The sequence below is a fragment of the Schistocerca piceifrons genome, chromosome 7 (assembly GCF_021461385.2).
Source record: "Schistocerca piceifrons isolate TAMUIC-IGC-003096 chromosome 7, iqSchPice1.1, whole genome shotgun sequence".
Taxonomy (NCBI): Eukaryota; Metazoa; Arthropoda; class Insecta; order Orthoptera; family Acrididae; genus Schistocerca; species Schistocerca piceifrons.
The window spans coordinates 311,596,856-311,618,707 of NC_060144.1; the positions used below are offsets into that span (position 1 = coordinate 311,596,856).

The window sequence follows — 21,852 nt, forward strand, 5'->3', positions numbered from 1 at the left end:
AATTGTTTAGTACACAATGAGTACAACAAAAATTTTGTGTGACGTGGATTTGACAAATCCTTGCTAGGTTTCTGCAGGTATGTGGCACCAGGTATCTGTATATATGTCACAAAATTACCATAAAATAAGAGCCACTGGTTTGTGGGTGTGGAGGTTGCACCCAACAGCATGCCAAATGTGTTCCATTGGGTTCAGATCAAACAAATCTGGTGGCAGAGCCATCTACATGAGTTCACTATCATTCTCCTCAAATATATGTAGCATCATTCTGGCCTTTTGACAAGGACAATTATCCTGCTGGGAGATGCCATCACTGCCAGGAAAGGCATCAAGCAAGAATTATTTCCAATTTGTTTCTACTTTGTCTAACTTATGTCTCTTAACACCTTGTGTCTGCAACACTGCCAGGTAGCATTCAGTGTTGTGGAGGGCAGTTGTCATAATGTTTTGGTTCATAAATGTATACAGCAATAAGGTTTGAAAGATGCTTTCACACAGAATGACCCTTTTGTCATTTTTTATCTGAATTGCAGGGTAATTATGTACCAGCAAGTAGTTATCCATATGCCAGGGAAAGAGGTGCGATGTGATGACATTACTAGAGAGAGAACCCTAGATGTCTATATACAAGATGAAAATGGTTCATTTGATTATGATCTAAGTGTGTTGCTGAAAAAGATCTGGGATGAAAGCCACCCATCACTTCCATTTCAGGTGAGATGTAGTAATTTTCTGTATTATGTCAGAAAAAGACCATTAAAGTTTTAATAGATAGTCATATTATAATTCAGTACCTCTTCACGTAATCAGACTGAGCAGCATGCTTACTATTGTGCCCCTGAAAATTACATTAGAAACCACTCTGTTAATGCCCAACAGGAGCAGACATTTATCAAATATGGTACACTAAGTAACATGCTATTGTTTTACTTACACTGCTGTACAATGTAGTTAATGAAATTTTAGGAATACCGGTAATATAAAATATACAATCATCATTGTTTCTTTTTATTACATGTATAGAGTTATATAGCTATTTTCACCTATCACACTGAAACTCATGAAGTTCAATATTTCATCCTCAGATTCTCAACATGGAGTTAGTGAAGGATGGCCTAAATGACACTAGCACAGCCCCTCCTGACCCAGGTTTTGAATCAGATCCCAATGGAGAAATAACACCAGGTCTCTTAGCAGCTATTATTGTGGCCTGTATAGGAACTGTCAGCTTACTCCTGCTTTTTGGCTTAATGGTAAGTGCACTGTGAAATCTTAATAGTATACAGCTAATTACCTCCACAGGTAAATTGAGAAAATAATATTCAGTTTTGAGAAAATAGGCATATAGCTTTGTCACACACATTAATGGTTCTTGCTTTTCATTATTCTAATATGCAGAGAAATTCTCTGTGCATTCAGGTACTGATGGTGCTATCTGTTTTATCAAAAATTTGATGTTTAGTGTATATGCACCAGGATCTAAGTTGTAAGTTACTGGAAACCAGTGTCATGTTCTTAGTCTTTCTTGTCCTCTTTTATTGTCAATGAAGAACCTCATCAAGTACAATATGAAGAAGAACTTATGCATTTGAATAACAAGTCATGGTGTAGTATTTAAAATCAGGATACTGATCGTGAGTCTGAAACTTCAAACCCTGTTCATTGTGTACTAATTTGTCACCTATAGATGTGTTTCATTTTGCTTAAATCAAGTTTAAGAATAACTGTTCATTTAGCTGAAAACTTAAAATTTAATAAAAAATCAAGCATTCATGAGAAATCACCTATTGATGGAAAGAGTTTAGAAATAATAATGTGCAATAATAGCTAAAAATAATATTGTATATAATTTTATATAAAAACAAAGATGAGGTGACTTACTGAACAAAAGTGCTGGCAGGTCGATAGACACACAAACAAACACAAACACACACACAAAATTCAAGCTTTCGCAACAAACTGTTGCCTCATCAGGAAAGAGGGAAGGAGAGGGGAAGACGAAAGGAAGTGGGTTTTAAGGGAGAGGGTAAGGAGTCATTCCAATCCCGGGAGCGGAAAGACTTACCTTAGGGGGAAAAAAGGACAGGTATACACTCGCACACACGCACATATCCATCCACACATACAGACACAAGCAGACATATTTAAAGACAAAGAGTTTGGGCAGAGATGTCAGTCGAGGCAGAAGTGTAGAGGCAAAGAAGTTGTTGAAAGACAGGTGAGGTATGAGTGGCGGCAACTTGAAATTAGCGGAGATTGAGGCCTGGCGGATGACGAGAAGAGAGGATATACTGAAGGGCAAGTTCCCATCTCCGGAGTTCGGATAGGTTGGTGTTGGTGGGAAGTATCCAGATAACCCGGACGGTGTAACACTGTGCCAAGATGTGCTGGCTGTGCACCAAGGCATGTTTAGCCACAGGGTGATCCTCATTACCAACAAACACTGTCTGCCTGTGTCCATTCATGCGAATGGACAGTTTGTTGCTGGTCATTCCCACATAGAATGCATCACAGTGTAGGCAGGTCAGTTGGTAAATCACGTGGGTGCTTTCACACGTGGCTCTGCCTCTGATCGTGTACACCTTCCGGGTAACAGGACTGGAGTAGGTGGTGGTGGGAGGGTGCATGGGACAGGTTTTGCATCGAGGGCGGTTACAAGGATAGGAGCCAGAGGGTAGGGAAGGTGGTTTGGGGATTTCATAGGGATGAACTAACAGGTTACGAAGGTTAGGTGGGCGACGGAAAGACACTCTTGGCGGAGTGGGGAGGATTTCATGAAGGATGGATCTCATTTCAGGGCAGGATTTGAGGAAGTCATACCCCTGCTGGAGAGCCACATTCAGAGTCTGGTCCAGTCCCGGAAAGTATCCTGTCACAAGTGGGGCACTTTTGTGGTTCTTCTGTGGGGGATTCTGGGTTTGAGGGGACGAGGAAGTGGCTCTGGTTATTTGCTTCTGTACCAGGTTGGGAGGGTAGTTGCGGGATGCGAAAGCTGTTTTCAGGTTGTTGGTGTAATGATTCAGGGATTCCGGACTGGAGCAGATTCGTTTGCCACGAAGACCTAGGCTGTAGGGAAGGGACCGTTTGATGTGGAATGGGCATCAAACCCACCAACAAGCAACAGTACCTCCATTATGACAGCTGCCACCCATTCCACATCAAACGGTCCCTTCCCTACAGCCTAGGTCTTCGTGGCAAATGAATCTGCTCCAGTCCGGAATCCCTGAATCATTACACCAACAACCTGAAAACAGCTTTCGCATCCCGCAACTACCCTCCCGACCTGGTACAGAAGCAAATAACCAGAGCCACTTCCTCGTCCCCTCAAACCCAGAATCCCCCACAGAAGAACCACAAAAGTGCCCCACTTGTGACAGGATACTTTCCGGGACTGGACCAGACTCTGAATGTGGCTCTCCAGCAGGGGTACGACTTCCTCAAATCCTGCCCTGAAATGAGATCCATCCTTCATGAAATCCTCCCCACTCCGCCAAGAGTGTCTTTCCGTCGCCCACCTAACCTTCGTAACCTGTTAGTTCATCCCTATGAAATCCCCAAACCACCTTCCCTACCCTCTGGCTCCTATCCTTGTAACCGCCCCCGATGCAAAACCTGTCCCGTGCACCCTCCCACCACCACCTACTCCAGTCCTGTTACCCGGAAGGTGTACACGATCAGAGGCAGAGCCACGTGTGAAAGCACCCACGTGATTTACCAACTGACCTGCCTACACTGTGATGCATTCTATGTGGGAATGACCAGCAACAAACTGTCCATTCGCATGAATGGACACAGGCAGACAGTGTTTGTTGGTAATGAGGATCACCCTGTGGCTAAACATGCCTTGGTGCACAGCCAGCACATCTTGGCACAGTGTTACACCGTCCGGGTTATCTGGATACTTCCCACCAACACCAACCTATCCGAACTCCGGAGATGGGAACTTGCCCTTCAGTATATCCTCTCTTCTCGTCATCCGCCAGGCCTCAATCTCCGCTAATTTCAAGTTGCCGCCACTCATACCTCACCTGTCTTTCAACAACTTCTTTGCCTCTACACTTCTGCCTCGACTGACATCTCTGCCCAAACTCTTTGTCTTTAAATATGTCTGCTTGTGTCTGTATGTGTGGATGGATATGTGCGTGTGTGCGAGTGTATACCTGTCCTTTTTTCCCCCTAAGGTAAGTCTTTCCGCTCCCGGGATTGGAATGACTCCTTACCCTCTCCCTTAAAACCCACTTCCTTTCGTCTTCCCCTCTCCTTCCCTCTTTCCTGATGAGGCAACAGTTTGTTGCGAAAGCTTGAATTTTGTGTGTGTGTTTGTGTGTGTGTTTGTGTTTGTTTGTGTGTCTATCGACCTGCCAGCACTTTTGTTCGGTAAGTCACCTCATCTTTGTTTTTATATATAATTTTTCCCACGTGGAATGTTTCCTTCCATTATATTGTATATAATTTTTGTTAATAGAAAAGACTTACCAGTTTTCTTCTTAAATCCATCAGTCTGATTAGAAAAAATATCATAGAATTCTTTTTTTATCCTAAAATGAAATATCAGGAGAGATGTGCTAGAAGTACTACTGGCTTCTTTCACATGACAGAGTGCTTGTGAACTACAATGTTACCTATAAAGCATTCTGACAATGATGTCACACTCTTAGATTACCTATTGAACTTATGACATGAATCAGATGGTATAAATACTGCATACAAGCAGCTATTCTAGCACCTTTACAGTCTGGATGCTGTGAGTAATTGGTTCTAATGTGGTGGGTTGAAGAAGTGCAAGATAGGTGAAGGTCAGCGTGAGACAATACGTAAGGAGGAGAAGGGACAAAAGGGAATGAAATAAAAGACTTCTAAGAAAACAGTGTGCTGCAGAGTAGCGGACCCATTAGATACAGAGGTCAAGAAGGATCGTGCAATGCTTGCATTGAAATATCTTCTGCACTGCAAGGATCTTCTGTCTTCACAGTTTGATCCATCTTCTATGTTGCCTCCCTGCATTTTTCTTCCCTGCTGAATGGATAGATAGATACTTTTCAATCCATAGATGCATAGTGGGCAGATCCTCAAGGACCTTTCAGTCTCCACAGAAACTTTGATTCATATGCTTCTTTATTTGATTTTTCCCCTTTTGAGCAGAGAAGTATTGCATCATGTATTTAGGTAATCCATCATCAACCATCTGCTGCAAATGTCTTCTTCCATTTCTCTATGTATTTTTACATTTTATTGATTAGAGCATGCATATGCAGTTTGTATCATATATCTTCATTCCTCTGTCTGCCTTGTAGAATGCAGCTTTCCACAGTAACTTTGTTTCAACTGATTTTTTTGCTTTTCCTTTTGAGTGGGAATGCAGCTTTCACATACATGTAATGATGTGCATTACCATTGATTAGTGGAATTTTAGCAGTGTGTCCTTTCTGGTCTTATTCAGTAGTGTTTAGTGCATTCCACCATTTATACATGGTGTGTTGTGTAAGATATGACATCTCTTATTATGTCAGTGGTTCAAGGTACTGAAATGAGGTTGTCAGAAATTGATAATAAGAAGAGTAGATGTTAATTTTGGTATTTGCAGTAATTGATATTCTTAACTCTTGTTCAATGGAAATACTGGCCATTTTTTCTGTACTTAATGGTATACAAAAGATCTAGAAAATATGATAACAGTGGTACAATGTTTATCAATGATGGTGTTGTAACTTTTCTAAAAATACCTTGAGGGAGATTCTAAAATTGAGAGGCCAGGTGGCTGGAGTCCACCATTGCCACCACTGCCAATACACAAGAGCTCTCATCCCAGTCTGAATTATTTTATGCAATGAAAAATAAAAAAAGGATAATACAATAAAATTCAGCATGTCCTGGACCTACTTAACTTGACAGAAGTACAGGGTTTACCATAATTTTTGCAAATGAAAGTCTATCCTGATTTTTAGCATATTGGAAGTGACTGAAAGTTATGCCAAATAAGTGCATATCGTCATGTTTAAGTGAACAGTTTTGTGGAAAAAGCTACATTTCCAGAATGAAATTTCACTCTGCAGTGTAGTGTGTGCTGATATGAAACTTCCTGGCAAGTTAAAACTATGTGCTGGACCGAGACTCAAACTCAGGACCTTTGTCTTTCGTGGGCAAGTGCTCTACTGATTAAAGTAAAGCTGTGATGATGGGTCGTGAGTTGTGCTTGGGTAGCACCGTCAGTAGAGCACTTGCCCGCAAAAGGCAAATGTCCTGAGTTCACATGTCAGTCCTGCACACAGTTTTAATCTGCCAGAAAGTTTCAAGTGACATTTTATTTTAAGGTTTCCCTTTTAACTCTGCATCACAACTTTCGCTATTTACTTTTCCCAGCTGAAAAAGAAACATCACCCACTTTATATGGTGTTCATATTTTTGGAGAAAGATTCTGTTTCAATGATAACAAAATTTCCATCATAAATAGATACTGTTCATCATTGCCTATGTAAACATAGTTACATTATCACAGTGATTATATTTTCTCATGACTTAATACTATATAAATGATTTTAAACAACTAGCTCTCCAGTTACAAGTGTCTTTGTGTCTAAAAACTGATTTAGTTGGCTTTATTTTATCATGAACAGTACATTTTCTCAATTCCATATGGTATCAAGTTAGCATTGAGTCATTAAAAGTACCTGTAATTTGAAGGAAATGTTGGTTTCCTAATAGTTCATTTAAATTACTGATAATTGCCAAGGGATCAGAAGCATTAGTGGCAGAGACAGCTTTTTTAAGTATGATGTAAAGTGTGTTATTTTCCTTTTGCCACCTTCTTCTACAACATAAACACTAATCACTGACAGAGGACTCGCAGCAAATCTTAACATCACTATTATTAATGTTTAGTTTATGAAAAGTCTTTGACGACCACTTTTTGTTCACCGTAACTCCTATATATCAATATGCTCATCTTTCTTCTGTAGCCACATGACATGCAATATGAAACAGATTTAGACATTGACAGTTGATAGTGAACTGTGTAGCTGGGTAGCCGATATTAATCTTAGGTGCAGTTTCACAACTGATGTAAATATAGGTCATGCCTGCATTGAACAACATGAGTCCTGACAAGAAAGCATCGAGATTGTTTGCAACTGAGGAACTATTTGTCATGGTGTATTACTGTTCTATTACTGTACTGTTCTGTTGGGCTTAAATTGTGTCCACATGTTTCTTGACAGACTGGATGAGGAGTTCACTACTGAGTTTTTGAATGTATATTGTCATGTAAAATTTCACTTTGGATAGCAGGCAGTATTTTGTTGATTGTTAACTTCCTCTAACATCAAGTAATACTTGTGCTAAGTAGTTATTGAAAGTTATATTTTATTGTGATTAAGTTAATTAAAAGACCCTGCAGTTAAGTGAGTGCTGAGTTCTTGTTTTAAGTGGACATGATTAAGAGTTTATGTTATATGATAACCTGAAGGGCTAACCTGTATAGGCCTAATTTTTGCAGCTCATAAACAATTAAAATTCATGTAATATAAAGTATATAGAGTGATTTAGTTCTAGTTTTAAGTATACAGCCTGTGTTCCAACACAATACAATTGTGGATGTGGCCATAGTGTAGTCAGAAGGGGAGTAGTATGTGTAGATGTTAGGTTGGAATTCCATTGTGGTGATTGTAGTAGAGAACTAAATGGGAAACTCATTAGGTCTCTCCCATGGAACCATAGGCTCTGCGGAAAAGACAAGTGAATCACAAACAGGATGCAAAGATTTGTACCCTTCAGTGTTCAGCCAGGAACATTGTGTAACAAATCTGCGTACCAAGTTAACTGAGAACTGAGATGGTTGCTGCAGTCTTTGGAGAGAACTCATATGGGAACTATCCTGACTTATACTATTGGAAGATGGGAGTACACAAAGCATGATCCATGTCTTAATAGAAAGGAGAAAGACAGGTCAGCAGATTTGTTAGCTGAGACGATGGGGGAGGGGAAGGGGCATGATTACACATGAAAAAATTCCTGTATCTGCCGGTGTGAGAGAGACAAATTGGAATCATGAAACTTCCTAGCAGATTAAAACTGCATGTGTTGTACCAGATCTTGAGCCCAGAACCTTGCTTTTCAAAGACAATGCTCTTGCCAGCTGAGTCATCACAACACAGCTCATGACCCATCCTCACACTTTACTTCTGCCATTACCTTTCTCCCACTTTCCAAATTTCACAGAAGGTACAGGCAGAAGTAAAGCTGAGAGGACAAGTTAGAAGCTGTGCCTCAATGGCTCTGGGTTTGAGATTAGGCCCAGTACACAGTTTTAATTTGCCAGGAAGTTTCACAGTTTTAATTTATCCCTTTTAGCTGTGTAAATGGACCTCAAGTAGCAATCTTTTCGCAGAGAAAATGTATCTTATTTGTAGACCTACTGACACATCCCAAATATCTATTGACACATCCAAAATCATAGTGAGCTGTTATAAATATGATCTGTGGAATAAGCAACAAAAAAATACTAAGCTAAACAAACAATCATCCATGGGATAAGAGTTTCCTAATTTCTTCAGTAAGATTTATCCACTTAAGCTACGTAATATTTTACATAAAATGTTGCATCTCGTGATTCTTTAAAATGAGAAAAATTGTATTTACAATAAATAGGAATTAAGGACTCAGAACAAAACACATAAATTTAAATAAATGGCAGACATAATCCACCTCATGGAGCACACTGTGAAGAAGGCATATGATATGTAGACTGGTAAATGGTTCTTTTGTTTTGTGTAACTTTGCATCAACAATCAGAAAAGTAGCAACGTGGAATAGCTCAACTTGTTCTGGTATCACTCCTAACACAGTTACTATTTTTATGTAATCTGTGTAGAGCGTTTACATGAAATGTCAAAATACTTTTACAAGATGCTATTTTTGATCCTTATTGTTTAAAGGATAACTTACTTTTGGTTGATGGTTGCAATATAATTTTTCAATATAGATGGGTTTATTTAAGGAAGTATTATGTAAAACCAAGGGCACTCAAACTCTGACCTAAAACATATTTTTCTTCTGTGCAGATATCCACTATGTCATGTATCAAAATTTTATAGTTTAGGAAATGTTATTATTGCAAAATGTTTTTCTCATAAGAAACACAAGGTTAAACAAATATTATAATGAAAAGCCTTCATAGCTCCAGCATTACCATTTTGAAGCCCCAGTTTTTCTGACTATAAAAACATTATAAGGAAAGTGTTTTAGTTAATGAAATATTCAAGTTCAAGATTTAGTTTCTTGAATAATATTTGAAGGTTTTTCCCAGGGATAAGCAATGATGGGGTAGATGGGTCTGCCACCCTCACCCTCCTACTGCTGTGGCAAAGAAAATCTTTCCTTTGTCTGCAGTTAGTGCAATATCCCAGTCAAGGACTTGTGCCACAGACTTTAATCTACTTTACTAAATGCGTATTAACTATTACATATATATCCTGCCTTTTATGCCATTATTAAAAATTTTAATACTTTGCATCTGAAAATCTTATAAATGCATTGTAAAAAATTACCTGCTTGGACAATAACACACTCAGGCATGCTCTAGTGGTCACCTCAAGGTATTCAAGTTCAGTCAGTTGCCAGTAATGTCTCAGGCAATCAATTACAGCCTAACAGTGTCAATCACCTCTGATCATAAATAATTAATCACTTATTGTGACTCTTGATCAGTTGACCACCAGCAAATCATTAGTTATGGGTTTATAACCACAATAGTAATTTGCATTTGCCACTTGTATAAATAGATCAGCCTCCAATGAGTCTATATAAGGTATTAATCTGATTTTGTGAAAATAAATGGCCATTGTGAACTTCTAGCTGATCATCATTTGTGTTGTTATTAAAATAAATCCATACTGGCTGTATTTTAATTTTTCAAGTGTTGCCTTATTTACTGAAAACTGTTACTAGCATCTGTTTTATTATCTACTGAACCAGAGATATGACTTCAAATAAGGTAAGCAGATCGGCAGCCTTACAAGTCCATTTAGAAGACATACAGATCCCTAGAGTCTATAAACATAATAGCCTGCATTCGGAAGAGCGTGCTGCTCTATAGATATTATGAATACACTGTTGATTAAACTGAAAATAGAAATGAAATCTGTTCTATATTTTTTGTTACTGCTCACAACAGTCTCCTGAAGATGAACAATCAAAAATTTTCACTCTTTGTGAAATATTGTAGTGAATTTGCAGAAATCTACTAAGTAAAATATCTTAAAACCAGTTGTTTGCCATTAATGTGTTACATATTCTTTTTCTTCAAAAGGTTTATGTAAGGCGCCGTCAGAAGCGTTTCAACTATGGACAACGCTGCACTCCAGTATCTCTTGATGCTTATAGTGTTGACAGCATCTCTGTTTACGACAGTGTCAGGTCACGGAGGAAAGGTCTATTCAGATCATCAAAGAGATCCTATGGAAATCTAGCTTTTGATGACCCGGTTAGTTATTCTCAGCAATTTTACTGTTCTGTTTTTACTGTGTTATATTTCTTAACAATTACAAAATTTGTTCAGTTTTGAAGAAGAAAGCCTTGGGCAGATTCATTCTACAGTCTTTAAAAAGCAATCACAAACATGTTCACTCACAAGTTCATGTTTCACCTACTGAGAATCTGTTATGTCATCTTCTGTACATATCACATACATTGTTAAATCCTCAGTGTGATACAGACTCAAGAAATTGATACACTAATGAAATTAATTAAAAATGCATGAAATATAGAATAATTTATTAGTAGCCAAGAATAATAATGATCTTTTTTATTTTTCAGAACTCTCCTTCACATCCAATGAACTTTGCAGGTTTGGCAAATTTCAGTTCTGATACATCTGGACTGCAAGAAGAGTTTGAAGCTGTTCCACAAGTTACAGTTACAACAGATGAACTCCCAGATGGTGCTGATGTGAAGAATCGATATTCTAATGTCATCCCTCTTCCAGAGACTCGTGTACATTTAACTGCAAAAGAAGGGGAGCCCCTCTCAGATTACATCAATGCCAACTATGTCAGGGTAAGAAGTAAAAGAATTTGGAAGTATGTCTATATTTACATGTTTCATACTGTGACTTATATAAAGTCTATCATAGTAACTGAGTGAGTAAAGTATCGCTGCTACTGATGATCTGAAGTAAGTTACTCAAATTTTACTTTCTCTCTCTCTATCAAGCACTGACTTGAGTGCACTCACATCCATTGTACTGATGTAAAATGAATGCAATTTCAGGACTATAACTTAGCAGATAATGCATCTTGTCTTTGGTGCACAGTACACTAGTTACTCCTCGCTTCCTTAGATTAAAGAAGGAAAATATCTGGTTACATTTCCAAAAGCAAGCATGAACTGCACAGGCAACATGTTCCATGTTCATCAGTAAAGACTGTCACCTCAGATCACAATATTGTGACAATATTGTCACAATACTGTGACCTGATGCAGTGTTCTCAGGTCTTATGTTGTTACATATTTTTCCCTGGGCATGTGTATGATATGTTTCTGCATGGATTACTCTAAACATCTAGAACCAGAAACTGAGAGGAAGAGAGATTTAGGCACGCATATGATAGGACTCCTGCACTACATGAAAAAAAAAAAAAATTATAATCAAAGACAGCTAAAGTTTTGCGAAAGTACTGAAGAAGAGATATTCTTGTTTGTAATCTGCTGTTCAGGTTTCAGTCCTAACTGTTTCTAATAGCCTGTGCCTTTGCTGCTGGCTTTAATTTAGCCACTTTTGCACCACCTTTCACAACTTACATAAGTCTTTTTTTTTTTTTAAACAATGGGAAATCCAGCATGGGATAGCAACTATATGTAAAGGATAGATGCTAATCACTTCATAGAGAAGGCACTGAGTGGCAGACAGGAGTACTAAAAAAGACTGCTGGATATTATTACCTACTGGACCAAGTCCATCAGACACAAACAAAACAAACACACACACACACACACACACACACACACACATTCACAGAGTCATGACTCACACTGAGGTAAGACCACTGCCCCTTCTGGGCATTAAGGGCTGACTGCAACTGTGTCTGAAATGAACAGCAGTCTTTGCTGGGATGCATAGTGGGGGTACAGAAGAGGTGTGAGGTTGGGAGGGTGAGGAGTAACATGGTAGGGTCAGGGGCAGGAGAAGATGCTAGTGCTGCCTATGGGAAGGTTCGGGGATCTCTTGGGTGACAGGATACTAGGCTGCAATGTGCAGTGCCAGGAGAACAGCGGTGGGGGGGATGAGAGTGTGGTTCATCTGTAAAGCTGTAAAGGAGTCTATGTATAGAGAGTACTAGTGTGGCCCATCACATAGACACTGAAGCAATTCAGAGGTGGGATGCTAAATTTGTTACCAGTAGGCTGAACAGCACGCAAGTATTATGGAGATGCTTCATGAACTCAGATGGGAATCAATGGAGGAAAGACCTTTCCACAGAATGCTGTTGAGAATATTTAAAGAATCGCTATTTGAAGCTGACTGCAAAATGGTTCTACTGCTCCCAACATGTATTTTGTGTAAGGACCTTAAAGATAAAAGAAGAGAGATTAGGGCTTATGCAGAGGCACAGTCATTTTTCTCTTGCTTCATTTGTGGGTGGAAAAGAATAGGAAATGTCTAGTAGTGGTCAAGATACCCTCTGTGATGCACTATACTATGGCTTTTGTAGTATGTATTTAGATGTAGAGAAAAGCAGCAAAGGCGAAAGGACTATTCAGGTGTGCTAGCAGGATAGAAGGTGTACGTAGTGCTGGACTGGGAGCAGGTAATTGGATAAGCAGGTTGAGGACAGGGACTAGCAAAAGTTGAGGACAGCAGGTTACAGCAAAAAGGATATATTGTTGGAAGAATTTCCTCCTATGCACTTCAGGAAAGCTGGTGTTCCTGACAAGAATCCAGGTATCTGGCAATCTTTTTTCTTTTGTCTGTGTCTCCTCTATTTGGTGAGTAGCATTTATTCTTTTCATTTTGTTGTTACACATCTCTCTTGTTTTCTCTCTAATGAAAGATACTATTCTGATTATAAAAATTTAATGCTTCTTCAATTGTAACTGTTTGCTCTACTTTATTATATTATATGAACAAATGTACCCAACTTAAGTTGTATAGAGACGTTGTTACCAATATTTTTATTCATTAATAAATTATGCATGTTATAGACTATTTATTTAATAATCCTTTTTTTCCCAGGGTCCAAATAATGAAGAGAAATTCTATATTGCTTGCCAAGCACCTCTTCAGTCAACAATAACAGATTTTTGGCGTATGGTCTGGGAACAACAGACTAAAGTCATATTGATGATCTGTAACCTGGTTGAGAGTGGCTCTGTGAGTTTTACAAATTTCTGAATTACTTTATACATGTGTCTAAATCTAAATCAATCTTTCTTTATATCTGCACATGTAACTTTCTATTCACACTTTGAAGGGGGATGTCAGACAGTTTGGAAGAATTCATTTGCTCTTTTAAGCCAGTTGATTATATTTATTATTTCTCACATTTGTATTACAAATTCCAAAGAATATATTACAAACATAAATAGTTATTCACATTTCAGTTTAGATTATGGCTTACCCCAATATCTACCACGTAATTTTCTCCCAGCTCACTTGTGTTATAACATATTCTGCAGTTTTATAACTAATATTTTCATGTTACCTGCACTTTGCATTTTAGCAATGGTAGAGTGTACTTATATCTATATGTTTAATAGTTACTTTTGCTTGCAGTGTAACATTCTTAAAATTTAACACGTACATGTAAGTCTCAGTCTGCCCTTTCTTTTACAGCGCACAATGTCTTAACTCTATGTATTTATCAAAATTTACGGGAAAGGTCTCAATAAAGGGCTTCTGTTGAGGAGGACTGAACATGGCAATTCCAAATTAAGTTCTTGTTGAAATAGAGGCCTAAGGATCATGTATTATCATTTAGTCTTAGTAAGGAATCCCATGGTGTCAATTAGATGTCTCTGAGTGCCTTTTTTTCCAGACTCATATGTCTACAGGATATGACAATGAAGTTCATTGATTCATTTCCAAATAAATTTCTGTTGAAAACATAAATATACTTTTACACTTCACAATTCAAAGTATTCCTTCTGAACTTAAACACCCTTCTCCATACCTGTTTTCCATTCTTCTGAGTGATTTAAAAATTGTAATATTAAGATAGTGCGCTTCCATTCAAAACTCTTGTTTTAGAATGATTAACATGATCTCCTGACTCATTATAATGATTTGTGATACATCTCCTACCATGAAGCAGTGATCTGAGTTTCACTTGTTTACCTTGTGCACGGAGATGGCATTCATGGGATTGTGAATGGTAACAGGACATGATGCTTTCTTATCATTCTGCTTAGTTCTTAACCTCCTCATACACTGGAAGAATGAATTTCTCTTCAAAAGGCACTCACTGTAACAAGTTTCACCATTTCACTGTTTTCTGTGTTTATTTGTCGCACTTCACAAGGAATTCATTCACAACTCACTGATCTTCAAAACAACAATCCCTTTATATCATCACAATTACCAAACATATGTGCTAAGAAAATAAAACTATGCTCAGCACTATTTGACTGCAAGAGTCTAATTATTATTGAGATTTTTGGAGCATGAAGAAACAAATAGTCACGATAATCAACATTCCAGTGTTACCACAGCACTGGCTATGTAATCTACAGCTAGGTTTATTATCAGTCTCTTTATTGTCATATTAATATGACAGAAGTGCATCATCTATGTTTTAGTCACATTTGGTACTATCCACAACCATCATGAGGTATGCTTCTAGCATTTTCACATACACACGCACACACACAAACACACACACATATATGAGCTATTGTAATACCTAATTGTTTAGTATTGCATCATCAGTGTAAAGTGCTAGCATTCCATCAGAGTTATTATGGGTATGTCTGATGTGTAATTCTATCAAAATGGAAATTACCTCAAGAAAACTATGAATATTCAAGGAAGCAAAAGAGAATAGAAATGTGTCCTTGGAGTCTTTTGTGATGGCAAACATGAATAAAATGTTCTCGGTTTTCCAGCTGCATCAGTTTGAATAATATCCTTGAGCTTTCAATGGCCATCTCCGCCATCGTCATCAGGATTTCATTGACTGCCGGGGCTGTTACAGTTTCTCACTTATATAGGCATGATGACATCATCAGCAGCCAATCAGATCGACCCATGTGGAGTATGCACATAAGTCGACCTGGGTAGTGCCAGGGGCAGGCACCATGTTTGAAACTGCCCCTCCTGCATCACACATCTGTCTTTGCTTTCTTTCAATGTCCAACACCCGCCCCCATGCCCTGCTGAGTGTGTATCCCCAGACTCTGTTGAAATTGTTGTTGTTTAAACAAATCTCGGCCCCTTCCTTTATAACAGAGTCCCAATATGTAGACGCATGAGCCAACACTTTTGTATTTTCGAACTGTATTTTATGTCTGTTTTTCAGGCAATGCTCCACTGTGGCTGACTTGTCAATCTCACTTTGTTTTAATATGGCACTTGTGCTCAGTACAACACTCTGCAACCATGCGAATTGTTTGTCCAATACACATGGTGCGACATTCACAGGGTACACCATACACACCAGGCGCCCGAAGAGCAATGTCGTCTTTAACAGGGTGCAAAATATCTCGTATCTTGGGGGCGTGCCTCTCCTCCAGGGTCCAGTTTTCTGATGCCTGCTGCCAGGCCTTCCTGCAATGCTTCACTCTCCCCAGTGATTCTGCTGCCAGCTGAGCTGGAGCATGTGGGTCCCACCACACCAGTATCCCTGGTGTCCCCAACCAAGAGGCCGGAGCTTTCACCATTGGGACCATTTCACTGTATTGAGAAAGCGGACATTGAGATGCAGCCAGAGCCCTTGTCACTAGTCCTCTCTAATGGCACTTCATGAGTGAGTAGCTGCCTTGTGTGTCCATGGCCATTATATTTCTGCCCCTACTCACCAATTCTGGCCAGGAATCTCCTTCCGCTGCCGCTGTCCTTGCCTGCCACATCTGCTGCAGAGGCCATGGGTGTATCAGCGTTTGTCCCAGTGCCCACAGTGGCAGAGCACCCTTTCCCCCAGGGGAGGTGTGCTGTAACCCTGTATATAATACTTGTATATGTGCCACAGAACCAGGTCGGTGGCATGCTACACTTTGAATTTTCTGCCAACGGCATACGCTTGGACTGGCTACCAGAGGCCACATGCCTTGTGCACTATATGTCATGCTGTCTACTGGAGTTCTCCATAAGTGCTGTGCAACAGGCATTCAATCTAATATTGAGTTCTTACTTATTTTCAGCAAATGCTAGTATCAGTTTCTGTGTCTGTGTCTGTGGTCTCGTCTGTTGTTCACTCTTATGCTGAAGAAGAATAAACTTTGATTAATTGTTGCCATAATGTTGTTTATATCTTACATTACAGTACATAAGCAGAAAAAAAACAGAAAAATGAAGACAAAAACATCAAATACCATAAGAAAATCTCTTTTGGGACTGTTTCTGCCCTTGTGTGGAATTTCATGATGACAGTGACCACTCTGTTCATTGCCCACACCACTAATGATAAGAGTAAATTCAGGTGTGATTGCAAAAAGTGTATTTTTAGTGACATATTTTTGACATATTACATTGCAGCTTTTCATACTAATGCATTAGATTATTGACAATTTTCTTGAATTTTCCTGATTTGAAGTTTTCCAGAAAAAAATAGAATATTTTTAAAGTATTGCATGCTGTTTTCTATTTGTCCTTTGGTACTAATTCATACTGAATGTCTTAAAAAAAGTACTCTAATCAGTGGGCCATAAATGTGCCTTCTCTCACATTTTTTTGTACCAGACTGGAATGACACTGGGTACTGACTGAAGCTTGTCCAAGGGTTGGTTTGAGAATTAGGAGCATGTGTTGGATATGGGTGGGGGATCTGTTTGTAGACAAGATTTGGAGGGTAGTGCCTGTAAGCCAATGCTTTGGTAAGACCTTCAGCACAATGCACTTGGGAATGATTGTCACTGGAGATGACTAACTGCATGGAACAGACTTTTCAATATGGAACTGACACCAGCTGTCAAAATGTTGGTACAGCTGTTGGTAGTTTCTACACTTTAAATGGAGAAAAGTTTTGTGGAAGTATGGGAGAGGTGCAGTTCAACATCCAGTGAAGGCAGCCCACACTGTGTTGTATAGGCCTAGGTACCTAGCAGGAGACATTGTTCCTGCTGCCTCTCTGCCTGTAGAATAGAAATTCTATTTTACTCATAATCTGTAATTTTAAATCATTCTGTAATTTCTATATGTCTTTTCTTATATGTAGAAACGACCATTAACTTAATGATATATTTTCTCAATAATTCCCTGAATGTTAACAACTAATATTTTCTTTACTCTTTCAGGAGAAATGTGCTGATTATCTTCCACCATCAGAAGTGCTTGATTGTCACAGACTGTTTGGTGACTTCCAGATCACTCTTAAAAAGAGAGAAGAGAAAGAAAAATATGTAATTTCAACACTTCAGATAAAGGTATACACTTCAAGCATTGCAAGAGACCACAAATAAAAATTTCATTCATTTAAAGGTTCTAATTAGGTACATAATTAGGATTTACAAGTCTTTTGCAATTAATAAAGTGCTTCTTGCAGTTATTATAACATACTTTTTGTGGTTATGTCTGTCAATCTGCACTATTATCAACAGCTATCCAATTTATACACCAATGGAAAAAAAACTTAAAGAGATGACAGACTCTTTAGGACAAAATGTTGATGGGTGAGTGATTATGTAAAAAGTAGAGATGACTTGTTGCTCAGAATATTCTTGTTCTGCTTCACAGTCATTTCTACTTTTTGTATGTCTATCCACTACTCAAAAATTGGTCTCCAATGACTGTTCTCTCACCCATTATTTATTTTTCACTTGTGGCTTCCCTTTGGAATGAATTACCAAAGATGTAATTGTATTTCACGGCACCAAGACAGTGACAGCACAAACCGAGATGCCCTCATGGTGATTTTAATGCAAAATAAACATTGGAAGATTTGATATCAATTGTTTGAAAAGTGTACTTTTTTTCAGTTCTGACATTTAAATTACTTATCTCCAGTGAAGCTTGCAAGGTCAATTATCTTAACAAAAATATAGGGCAATTTCAAAGTCATGTATATCACGTTAACAATTCTTTTTAATTTAATCATTGTTAGAATTACATGATTCTCTGTACTGGCAAGTTTTTTTTTCTCAACAGCAACAACTTTTTATTGTTGATCAATGTTTCATATCTTATTCTCACTGAATTACTTCTAACTTCAGTGTCAGCAGCTCTCGGTCTTGTGGTTAGCGTTGCTGGCTCTCAAACGTGGGACCTCTGGTTTGATACACAGCCAGGTTGGGGATTTTCTCCATTCAGCATACGTGTGTGTGTGTGTGTGTGTGTGTGTGTGTGTGTGTGTGTGTCAGCCTCACCATCATGTCATCCTCATCAATGCACATGTCACTGAAATGCTTTCAAATAAAAAAGACTTGCTCAAGGCAGCCGAAGTTCTCAGAAGGGGATTCCCAACCAAATATACTATATGCGCATTTCATTTTTCTAAACTTCAGTGAACAGTCCCATTTTACTCCATATTCACTTTAGTACCTTTCTTCTTTCTTGAAGTCAGAGGAGATGAGTGCCATTACAGCATAGAGGTACCACTTGTCACAAAAGAATAAAATTATGCAGACTTTCCATGAGTGTTTTGACAACAGTTTTCATTTAATGTGATTTATGGCTCTTGCAGTCACTAATATAGTCCTCGGTGATATTTGTTGTGCAATTCATGTTAAGAAATGGCTTATACTAGTAGTCTCATACAACATAGGACTTAAAGAAGAGCATTACAATTGTGAGTACAATCACCACTGAACAGTTTCTTCATGAAGTGGACGTAAACATGAGAAAAATGTGTCCACGTGAACAGAACTCGTATTCTGTTCATAAACTGTAATGCATTTATATTCCACCTGTACATTGCTAACAAGTGTGACTTATGTAGTTTATGTATTAAAGCAGTACTTGCTTCCTGTAAAAGCTACAGATTTTCAGTTCGTCTCGTGTAATTAATACATAGATACTATATACATTATTCTGCTACAGTTTTGTCAAATAGTTGACTATTTTTAGATTTATTTATTTTCTTCATTTGCAACAAATGTTTCATTTTGTTTTGCAGAATCTAGAGTCCAACCTCTGGCGAGAGGTAACACACATGTGGTTTGCTAGCTGGCCTGAACAGGGAGTGCCTGAGGATCCAAGCCCACTGATTGCATTCCTGATAGAAGCAAGATCTCACATGCGTAATGCATCTGGACCACACATTGTACACTGCAGTCCGGGCACAGGCCGCACTGGAACCGTTATTGCCTGTGACATTCTCATTCGTGAATTTGAAAGGACACGAAATGTAGACGTGCCACGCTGTGTATATCGCCTACGCAGGGATCGAGCAGGAGCAGTCAAGACCAAGGAACAATATATATTTATATATAAGGTAATGCATAGCTCAGATACATGTTATACCTCCAAATTATTGCTGCTTACACTTAACAAAAATCAAATATTGAAGTATATGGTTCACGAGTCATGGATACAGAATACTGATTTATAAGGAATTACTAGCCATCTGGAATGGTGCTGTTGAAGATAAATAGTTCTCAACAATGTGACCAAGGAAAATATTGTTACAAAAAAGATCTATATTTTGCAATAGCAGAATTATTAATTTCTTAATATTTAAGAAAGTGAGTTAAACAATTTTTCTGCAGTATCCAACTTGATGGAAACTTCAGTCAGGGCACTCACAATGGATGAGAAGAAAATGAAGCAAAATAGACTACTATGAGCTTATGCCAAACTGATGGTGTCAATCAATGTGGAAACCATAATACCGATTATGAATCAACTGCTATAAGTGCCAAGTTCAAAATACTTAAGCCACCAACTGACCTCAGCCAATATTTAGTCTAATTTGGCCTTAGTTGTCTTGTGTCATTGGCTTTTTACCTGTCAAAACCCATTTTATCCTGCTGTTGCAAACACTCTCCATCCTCCAGCAAAACTGGAATGTGGATGAATAAAAAATTTGAAGTGATACAATTCATTTATTCATTGTGTTCCATGCAGGCTTCCATGAAGAGGAACATTTTTAAGTATTTAGAAAAAGTCAATGTATAAATTGAGAGAAGGAAGTGTTAGGAACCAATTTTGCATGCTGTGTTAACAGTTAAGTAGCACTAAACTGCTACATACTATTTATTTTTGCTTATAAAGGTATAGTGGACAAAGCAATATTTGCAGGACAGCTTAAAAAAAGCAGCTGCTTCCTCCATTATAGTAAGCAATGATGTTTTTACCAATATTACTGCTTGCTTAAAGTTTGTATGATGATAAGCCTCTTCATCAAAGGCCATCATCAGGTTTACACAAAAGTAGACTTTCATATGAAAAAGAATTAAATCAGCAGAGTAAACATGAAAATTATTATATGTCTTTTATTGAGGTTAAGCAAAGTTCTTAGGAAACTGGTTTTTATTATAACTAACAATAATTTTATTAAGAAGAAAATGTATTGCTGGTGTTAGAATTTTGACATCCTTGACGGGACCAAAAAGAAATACAGCTGTCAACATGAGACATATGAATGTAGCTAAACTTATCTGTTTAAGAAGCCATTTAATTCCATTTATCCAATCTGAAATTAGCCATAGTGATTAATTGCTGACCATATTCTAAAATATGAGAGAGAGTAGGAAATAGTTATTAAATCTTACATTTATAGTCTTTGCAATTTCTCTTCTTGCTATATTTCTATTAGGATTTGTTTTAACAATACTAAGAAAACTAAAAACAGCAACTATTCACATGTCATTTAATGATTAGTGTTACATAGAAACTCATAACAAATCCAGAAATCACATTAGCCTTTCAGGTACAGTATCACTGATTTCAGACAGTGGAAAATTCAGGATGGAATGTAACAGTATCATGAAAAGGATAGTTGCTACGCACCATACAGTGGAGATGCTGAGTTGCAGATAGGCACAAGAAAAAGACTGTCACAAAATAAGCTTTCGGCCAACAAGACCTTACACACACACACACACACACACACACACACACACACTAACTATCTTTATAATGCAATAATACTATGAAAAAGATAGATTGTGACTCACTGTAAAGATAACACATTGAGTTGCTGACAGATATGATGAAAAAATTTTAACACATAAGTTTTCGGCCAAAGCCTTGTTCAGAAAAGAAAAAAGCACACAGATTCACACATGCAAGCACACCTCACACACACATGGTTGCTATTCCTGGCCACTCTGGCAGAGTTTGACTGGAGCGGCCACAGATAGTGCTCATGTGTGTGAGGTGCACTTGCTTGTGCAAATGTTTGTGCATTTTTCTTTTCTGAAGAAGGCTTTTGCTGAAAGCTTATATATAACAGTCTTTTCATCAAGCCTGTCTGCATTTCAGAATATCATCTTTACAGTGAGTAACAATCTATCCTTTGCATAATATTGTCAATATTCCAACCTGAACTTTTCATTGTTTTATAATGCAATATTATTCATTCTTTGACAAACTCAATTATACCCCTCACCAGGGTTTCATCACCTTCTAATTATGCTATGAGGTTGCAGATATCTCACCCAAAATCCTCCCTCATCACCCCAGATGGCATTCCATCCCCACTTAAACTATTCTGTGTGCATCTCCATGAGTGTCAAACACTGTATACATATAACGTGAACATGAACATC

General features: G+C 38.2%; 1 protein-coding gene across 1 annotated transcript in view; it reads left to right on the plus strand.

Annotated features, from left to right (window-relative positions):
- LOC124804636 overlaps positions 1-21,852 on the plus strand; it is a 530,005-nt gene that overhangs the window by 506,139 nt on the left and 2,014 nt on the right. Inside the window, exons 15-21 of the mRNA XM_047264852.1 lie at positions 534-714; positions 1,086-1,253; positions 10,304-10,477; positions 10,810-11,049; positions 13,226-13,363; positions 17,440-17,568; positions 19,257-19,574. Of these exons, the coding sequence (XP_047120808.1) occupies positions 534-714; positions 1,086-1,253; positions 10,304-10,477; positions 10,810-11,049; positions 13,226-13,363; positions 17,440-17,568; positions 19,257-19,574 (1,348 nt within the window). The remainder of the gene's footprint in view (positions 1-533; positions 715-1,085; positions 1,254-10,303; positions 10,478-10,809; positions 11,050-13,225; positions 13,364-17,439; positions 17,569-19,256; positions 19,575-21,852) is intronic.